The sequence below is a fragment of the Anomaloglossus baeobatrachus genome, chromosome 9 (genome assembly GCF_048569485.1).
Source record: "Anomaloglossus baeobatrachus isolate aAnoBae1 chromosome 9, aAnoBae1.hap1, whole genome shotgun sequence".
NCBI lineage: Eukaryota > Metazoa > Chordata > Amphibia > Anura > Aromobatidae > Anomaloglossus > Anomaloglossus baeobatrachus.
Genome location: NC_134361.1, coordinates 22,474,315 through 22,483,003, shown reverse-complemented (window position 1 = coordinate 22,483,003; position 8,689 = coordinate 22,474,315). Strand labels below are relative to the sequence as shown.

General features: G+C 46.4%; 1 protein-coding gene across 1 annotated transcript; it reads right to left on the bottom strand.

Annotated features, from left to right (window-relative positions):
• Positions 1–923: 923 nt before the first annotated feature.
• LOC142250309 (proteasome subunit beta type-10-like) lies at positions 924–8,299 on the bottom strand. Its single transcript, XM_075322452.1, has 8 exons — positions 8,093–8,299; positions 5,707–5,800; positions 5,532–5,629; positions 4,446–4,586; positions 4,158–4,273; positions 3,669–3,727; positions 3,400–3,551; positions 924–3,306 (listed from the first exon to the last, which is right to left on the bottom strand). Exons 1-8 carry the CDS (start codon positions 8,155–8,157, stop codon positions 3,201–3,203), a joined length of 831 nt encoding a protein of 276 aa, XP_075178567.1. The 5' UTR covers positions 8,158–8,299; the 3' UTR covers positions 924–3,200.
• Between the last annotated feature and the right edge of the window lie 390 nt (positions 8,300–8,689).

Below are 8,689 nucleotides of genomic sequence, written 5' to 3'. Positions count from 1 at the left end.
TATATGAAGGCCCGGTGGTGTGACGGGGAGGCAGGGTAGGTGAGGTGCAGGGTTGCAGGGACTGTGCGGCGCGGTGCCGGATGGCACGGGTGTACTCACTCAGCAAGAGATGCACAAAGTCCTCGGTGAACCAAATGGCTGGATGGACGGGTCCCGCAGCCGTCTGCAGTGTCTCTCCCCGGACAGGTGATGGCGACTGTCTTTCCCTGCACCTTTGTGTACTGTCTTGACTACGATGGGTCCCCAATGGTAGTCCGCTCCCCGGTGTATGGATGCCGGAGGAGCCCGTTTGCCCGCAGGCGCTGGCCCTTGGGTCTCTAGCCTTTGGCGGCAGCTGTATACCCTCACGGTGCCGACGGTTGCCTTCTAACAGGTCTTTGGTTGTTAGGAAACCTCTGGGGTTCCTGTCACACTCGGATTTGACTGTTGATGGGGACTCCAAGCCTAGTCGGGGTCCGATGGCCCTGCCTGTGTGTGCTGGCTTCACTTCGCTCCCCGGTCGGTACCGGCGGGCCACCGCCCAACCCCGGTCCTACGGTTCCGCCTCGATCCACTACTCCTCTCACTTCAACCTCCTCAACTAAACTGTTCCTTTTCCCGCCTCCAGGCGTGTGAACTCCTCGGTGGGTGGGGCCAACCGCTTGGCTCCGCCCCACCTGGTGTGGACATCAGCCCCTGGAGGGATGCAACAAGGGTTTTGTGTTTGGTTAATGTAACTGTCTAGTGGGGGTGTGCGTGTGTTACCTGACTTGCTGACCATTTTAGAGCTGCGATTTGGCTGTAAAAAAAAACCCCAAAACAACCAAATCGCAGACAGGTCGCAAACAAGTGACAATCACACGAGATGTAAACTTGCAGCTGGTTTGGATTCTGAGGACACTCGGGTCACGGCGACATAACACAAACATGAGAATCCGATAAGGTGAAGCAAAATTACAATCTTTATGAAGACCAAGCCTGGAGGGGCCAGAAGCTACATCACAAATCACAAGCAAATAGGTTTTTATACAATAAAAAAAAATCTTTAAAGACGGGGAATGTGGTCAAAGAGAGGAAAGTAACTTATCCCTATTAGATCCACCAGAACTTCAAATGGTCCTGCCCAACGAGTCCTATAGTGATAATATAACAGCCATATACACATGACCGCTGCAGCCAATCACTGGTGATGCCTTCATGTATTTGCACTACTGTTTCCTGTATTTGGAGTCCACCTGACACCTGATTCCTGCAGAATGGCAGCGCACAAGCAGGGGGTAATTACAATAAGTTATTTTTTTATTATTCCACATCCTTTAGTGAGCTGTCGTAAATCCTGAACAGTCTCTATAGATATCATGAAGACATCTGCTGTTCATACACAATCTCAGGGCCGGGGCACACGGCGTATATATCTACGGGCAGGCATATTGGCTCCTGAGGTGCACGTCCATGTGGCCACAGTGTGGATGGAAGCCATATTATCAGTCTACTATCGGGATACATTACAAAAAGAAAACAGTCTACAGATGGTATAAGTATTTTTGGGGCAAGTGCAACATGACCTGAATGTTTAATATCTTCGCTAACAATGCAAGAAGGGGAAGGTGCGGAGCTGAGCTCGCTCCTCTCGGGACAGGTGCCGGCTGTGTAAAAGATTGTGATTTTTACAATATACTGCAAAATAATCATAATCATCAAATAATTCCAGGTTCCAGTTGACCAGAGAGATTGAAAATTAAAGCAATAAGTAAGACTAGCATTTTGTACACCAGCTTTGAAAGGGGTGGAGTGGATGTGTGTGGCACCCCTGGGGCTTCAGTCGCCACAGAGGTACTGCACCTCATCCAGAGGTGTGGTATTCCATCCTGGGTAAGGAGGAGGTCAACACCGGTTCACACAAAAGCACAACACCCCGACTCAGTAATACCTCATCAGACATGGCAAGGGCGTGATTATACCTGAAGGCAAACCAGGGGGTGGGGTATTAGGAGTGGGAACACAGTACAAAGTGGGAACACGGTAGTGGAGTTAGTTGGAGAAGGAACGAAGACCCGTGGCCTGGAGCTGGTAACACTCGGCCTGGACACAGGCAAAAGGGGTCCTAGAGACACCTTTATATTTAAACTACACCGCCAGGGTCACGGAAATGGGCCTCTCCACCGCGACATCCCAGAACCAGAACCGCGGCCCGGTAACGAGTCGCCCCACAGCCCCGGCGCAGGCGTGTCACGCGCGCCTCCTAATTAATATGACGCATCTTTTGCTTCCGTGCACCACCACAAGAGATGAACTCCGGTCAGGAGCTGCACTACATTTCTGTCGTAATTTACACAAGTTTTGTGGCCTAAAGTATGATGAATCCTTTGATCACTTTTCGAAGTGTTTAAGAAGCTGGTTGATATTGGCATGAAATTCTGGTGAAAACCTTTCTATCGACCGGGCCAAAGAGTTAAAAAAAAAAAAATTGAATCCCCCGTCTTTTCCACATTCAAAAATAAAAAAAAATAAGCATATTCCAGTCTCTAAAAGTCTGATCTATCAAACTATAAAATGATTTAACCCACAATATAAACACTATAACGCAGAAAATTGAAAATGCCGGAATTGGTGTTTTTTGGTCACTGCACCTCTTCTAAAAAATGGAATAAAAAGAGATCAAAACGTTGCCGGTAATAATCGAAGGTGGTACCAAGATAAGCCACACAAGTTCATTATTTCCAGAATCGTTCTAACCTGGAGAATCCTGTTAGTGCAATGGACGCCATAAGAACAAAACCCCTAAAATATATATATTTTTTTTATTTCCACCATTTTTATTAAATCGTGATAAAATGAATGGTGTCATTCAAAACTACAACTCTTCCCGAAAATAGAAAACAAGCCCCAACGGCTTTATCGATAGAAAAATAAAATCGTTTTATCTCTTGGAAGAAGGTGCGACCGCAAAAACTGGCCGCATCATTAAGGGGTTAATTATTTCTTATAGGAAAGTTCCCACATAACATGATACTAATCAAAAACTCATATGGATTATATACGGAAATAGCAGTAGGATACGGTCAGTTTAGCAGGCGGCAGAGGTAAAGTCTCAGCGCGGTCATGAAGCGGTCCCCTTTCTACATGGCGGCACAATCAGGTTTTGCCATGTACGGGGTCGAGCGCTCGGCAATCAGTAGTAATGAAGCTGGTTATTGATGCGGGGCCCGCTCTTCTCTACGTTATTCCACGTCCATTAGTTGAACGTTTTCTTCCACCACATCAAAACGAGTTATGGTTTCTCCCAGGACGGCGGTGGTGCCCCGAGGGTAACGGTAGGAAGATGACCTAGGATGAGAGAGAAGGATCACACCTTATACTCCACGCCCTACTAGAAGATACCTGAGGTCCCCATTATGGCCACTTTCCTACTGATATTACCTTTTCCCCTTGGTTTCCGTCTGGGTGTAACCTCGTATGACCTGCGCCCCTCCTTTTGTAATGACACATAGATCCACTCCACTGCCGGATCCAAGGTCACAGAGGATGCCCGCTGTTATGGAGTCCGTCACCAGCTGCTTCGCCACCTCCACCTGAGAGAAGGGAAGGGTAAAATTAAGACATACTGTCTAAGGAGGAAAAAGAGTCCTTACTGGGCCAGTATAGACCCTACTGTACAGCACGGGCACCGGGAGGGGTTACGCACTCACCGTCATGTTGGGTTTGTAGCAATCTTCCAAGACGGCGATGGCCGCATGTGCACCGGATCCTGGAATAAGTGGGGGAGATTTATCAGAATGATGGCAGAGGATGAAGTTATCCATAACAACCAACTGGGTCCAGCTAATACAGGTGCCCGTATGGAGGTTGTGAGTGTATGGAGTGGGCTTAGAGCAGAGCTACCTTCTTACAAGGTGCATTCCTACTTTATTATAAAGCATAACCCCTTAGAGGCCATGGTTCATAGTGACTGCAGCATTTTAAAGGGTTAGTGATCCTCTATCCCACCATCAGCCCATATGATCACTGGGTGACGATGGCTCTTCATAGCAATTTGAGGCCTACTGATGACCTCTTTGAGTAGCATCTTGTTGCTCTCATGAAGCTCTGCCCATGGAGATCAGTAAAATAACCTTATACTACAATACAAGGATCAAGTGATCGGAAGGTTCAAATTCCCTAGTCATCTCGTTTCTCACCTAGAGCCGTGAAGAGACTGTTGTCGGTGGATCCATGGGGGTGGACACCATTAATATGGGGGCCTTTGACATCAAACCCCCCTATGATGATCGATGCTCCTACGTGCCCTCTATATCTAGAAGAACAAATGAGGAAGTAATTTTGTGTCCCAACAACCTATAGAAACATGAATTTTACATCATGACAATGTCGTTCCTATTGTAATTTGGAAGTTTTCAGTCATTGTTGTCAACCATTTTGAGGCTTCTTGCTCAGCCACGTACCTACTCTCATGTCACAGCACTCACCTGTACAGCAGCTGTTTCAGGATCCGGGTTGCTGTGCACACGCGTGGTGGTCTTCCTGTGGACATCGCATGCATTGCCAAGTTGGAGGACAAAAGGTTGGTCACATATTCAGCATCGGCAGCCACGCCGGCTCCACAGCAACTGAGGGCAAATACACAATAAGGACCAAGGCTATAAAGGTTATAGAGGAAGCCCACCCAGCACTTATACCCCCACGAAGGGTTGTAGAGGAAGCCTACCTAGCACTTATACCCTTACAAATTGTTGAAGAGGAAGCCCACCCAGCACTTTTATCCCTACGAAGGGTTGCAGAGGAAACCCACCTAGCACTTATACCCTTACAAATTGTTGAAGAGGAAGCCCACCCAGCACTTTTATCCCTACGAAGGGTTGCAGAGGAAACCCACCTAGCGCTTATACCCTTACAAATTGTTGAAGAGGAAGCCCACCCAGCACTTTTATCCCTACGAAGGGTTTTAGCGGAAGCCCACCTAGCATTTATACCCTCACGAAGAGTTGAAGAGGAATCCCACCCAGCACTTATATCCCCATGATAACTTGTAGAGGAAGCCCACCCAGCACTTATTCCCCCATGAAGGGTTGTAGAGGAAGCCCACCCAGCACTTATATCCCCACCAAGGGTTGTAGAGGAAGCCCACCTAGCATTTATACCCTCACGAAGAGTTGAAGAGGAATCCCACCCAGCACTTATATCCCCATTAGAACTTGTAGAGGAAGCCCACCCAGCACTTAGTCCCCCATGAAGGGTTGTAGAGGAATCACACCCAGCACTTATATCCCCACGAGGGGTTTTAGAGGAAACCCACCCAGCACTTATACCATTACGAAGGGTTGTAGAGGCAGCCCATTCAGCACTTATACCCCCACGAAGGGTTGTAGAGGAAGCCAACCCAGCACTTATACCCCCACAGACCAGATCTGTTACATCTGTTGGCCAGTTTCAGATTCCTAGGGCAAGGAGACTGTTTTTCTGTAAATTAATGGTGGTCCGACATCAGGGACTATCACCGATATCCATATTGGTGATCGAATGGTACGAGGGTGCACAGGCCTGGTCATACTCACTATATATTGTCTGAGATGTAGTGGATCTTGGCGCAGTTTTTATCTGCCACCACCATGTCATCGGTGGCTCTTCTGTCCGCTCCCAGGACAACACCGTCCTATGTAATGAACTACAGGTTAGTCAACTCTACAAACCTTAGTCACCGGGCAACCCAACCGCCATTCCTCCACTGACCTTATAGACGACCCCAGCAATGGTGGTCCCCGTCTTACGCGCCTTCGGTGGTTGGAGACCAAGAGCAGACGCATTTGCCTCTATGGAGTTATTTCTGGGGACGTTCAGAAGAGACATGTAAGTGACAACCTTCCCCCCCCCCAAAGTTCTGCTGGTCGCCCTAGGAACAGACAACGGCTTCTCTCCACCCCGTAGTCAATAACTTGACCAGGAGCAGAACTCGGAATTCAGCTCTACATATGAACACACATGATGTTGGATTTCAGGAGCTTCATTATCAGGCAGCACTGATTGCAGCAGTTTAACCTCTAAGATGCCACTGACTAATGATCGACAGTGCCATTTAAGAAGGTTGAAATTTGGTGAAGGTGACCATCACATAATTGTGGGGTGATGATGACATTGTTATGGCTGCCAGGGTTCTACCGTCATGGCCCAGGCCACCTTCATAGGAAATTGATAGTTAACAATGCACCGCAGCATTACTGTATTTTATTATACAAGTGACCACAGGTTCAATTCCCCCGGGGTCTCCAACAAAAATGTAAAAAAAAAATATATATAACATACAATGGGGAAAATAAGTATTTGATCCTCTGCCGATTTTGCAAGTTTTCCCACCTACAGAGAATGGAGCGGGCTGAAATTTTTATCGTAGGTAACTTTAACTGACAGACAAAATAAAAAATTCTGGAAGATCGCATTATATGATTATTAAATAAGTAATTTGCATTTTATTGCATGAAATAAGTATTTGATCACCTAGTAACCAGCAAGAATTCTGGCTCTCACAGAGCTGTTATTTTTTTCTCCTACTCTGCACTCACTACCTGTATTAATTGCCCCTGTTTGGACTCCTCACCTGTATAATAGACACCAGTCCACATAATCAATCACACACCAACCTCTAACCTTCCTCCAACAGGAAAATAGGCAAGCAGCTTGGTGAGAAGGCAACAACTGTTGGTGCAATTATTACAAAATGAATGAAACACAAGATGACTGTCAATCTTTCTCGGTCTGAGGCTCCATGCAAGATCTCACTTTGTGGGGTAAGGATTATTCTGAAAAAGGTCAAGAATCTAGCAGAATTTAAAGGGGTTGTCCACATCTGCAAACATTCTTTTTTCTTTTCTTAAATCTATATATTTGGAGCTAAAAATAACTTTTTATAATAACGTTTCATTGCAACATTTGACTTTTACGGACTTTTGTTTCAAGGCACATTTATCGTTGATGCTGTCTGAGAGGAGCTCAGAAAATGGGACACGAATTCTGGCCATAGGAATGAGCTCACTGACAGTTTCTCAGTTAACTCATCATGCAACCAGCAATAGACAGGGCAACACAGAGGCTTTATAAGACAAATGGTGCAAGATTTTTCATTTAAAATATTTTTAGACCCAAATGCAGACATTTTAGTAAAAAAAAAAAGTCCCAAAAGGTGGTAAACCCAAAATGTGACGCTCCATCCATCCATTTTTGCACAGACTCAAACACTGGTGGCAATAATTGATCATTTTTGTAGATGTGGAATGGTGCAGGAAGGGTTAACGCCGCGCTACCAGGAATAGAAGGAAATGCCAGGAAAAATTAATGGCGATTTTATTTAACAACGCGTTTCAGAGAGGTCATTTTCGTGGCACCTGAGCAATGTTCAAGGGCACATTTAGGCCGTGCAGTCGTGCAGCCATTCCTGCCACGCTGGCGAGACATGTGACGCCTACGTGGACCCTAGGGATCCCTGATAACTTGTGACTGTCGTGCAGCCTCATATTCCCGCTTCCACGTAGAACTTTCCTAGACTCCTGAATGGCAAATCTGCCCCGTGGTGATGAAGTGTGGCTCCATTAGTCAGTTATCATCCAGAGCCTTGACGGCAGCTCCATTTCTTGGCACGTAGCAGAAAATAAAATCCCCTTTTAGGTATTTTTGAGTATTTTTTTTACTTTTTTTTCAGCCTATTGTTATGGATGTTTGTTTTTGGGAAGTTGGGTGACCCCCACCCAGTACGGTCCCCATTACCGTTCTCACACGTATTATCAGTTTAGTTCTGCAGCGATTGGTAAGAAGGGAAAAATCACGACAATACTAGTCAGCGTCCCAACTTGCCAAACTGGTCACCCAGCTTTCCCAAAATTTAAAGGGGAAGTGATATATATTTTTAAAATATAATTATAATTAAATGGCGCCACCTCCCTTAGCGGTGCCCTCGTCGGCCTCGTGCTTTGCCTGCCCCTCGCCTCTGCCCTACCTGCTCTATTTCACCATTGGTAACATAATTGTGAGGGGGATCCTATGAGGGTCTTGGCAACATTGACAGGTGAAGAAGACCCTTAACCCCACCCTGGTCCCAAAACATCCTCCAGGATTCCTAAGACCTCACCTGAGACAGTTCTCAAAGCTGAACCCTCCTTGAGGGGCGTCGTGTCTTGAGCCCGTTGGTAACATTTTGGGTGGTGGGATCAGAAGTCTTCACGGTCCCTGGTGGTCCTGGGGGGGGTCTCAGTCCTCTGTTCGCTTTGTCTCAGCCCCTTCTCATTTCCCGTCTGATCTCCTTCCCTTCTAGAGTTAACTAAAAAATCTCCTTTCACTTTCATCTTCTTACCATTCATATGATGGATGCCGAGCGGGCGTATCATATCACACGCCAAGCTGCTGGGCCCAGGTCCAATCACCCATAAAGTCCCCAACGGATATCACCGCAATCAGTCTGCTCCAGATTAAAGGGGCACAGACTTAAAGGGGTAAAAAAAAACCCATGGCTGCTTCCTTCTAAGAATAGTGCAACACTTATCCATTGTATTGCAGCTCATTAATTTCTATAGAACTGACCTGCAATACCAGACACAACCTGAAGACGGGAGTGGCGCTGTGTTAAAATAAAAAAAAAGTTTGTTTTTTCGAATTCCCTCATAGTGGGTGATCCTAATTCCCTCATAGTGGGTCATCCTCAAATCCTTCATAGTGGGTCATCCTAATT

Excerpts from the sequence above, each read along its gene's own strand:
- LOC142250309 (XM_075322452.1), bottom strand. The coding sequence starts at position 8,157 with ATGTTACCAACGGGCTCAAGACACGACGCCCCTCAAGGAGGGTTCAGC. Across the intron at positions 4,587-5,531 it reads TACATCTCAGACAATATATA|TTGCTGTGGAGCCGGCGTGG; the intron begins GTGAGTATGACC and ends ATTTGCCCTCAG. Across the intron at positions 3,728-4,157 it reads CAGTCTCTTCACGGCTCTAG|GATCCGGTGCACATGCGGCC; the intron begins GTGAGAAACGAG and ends CACTTATTCCAG.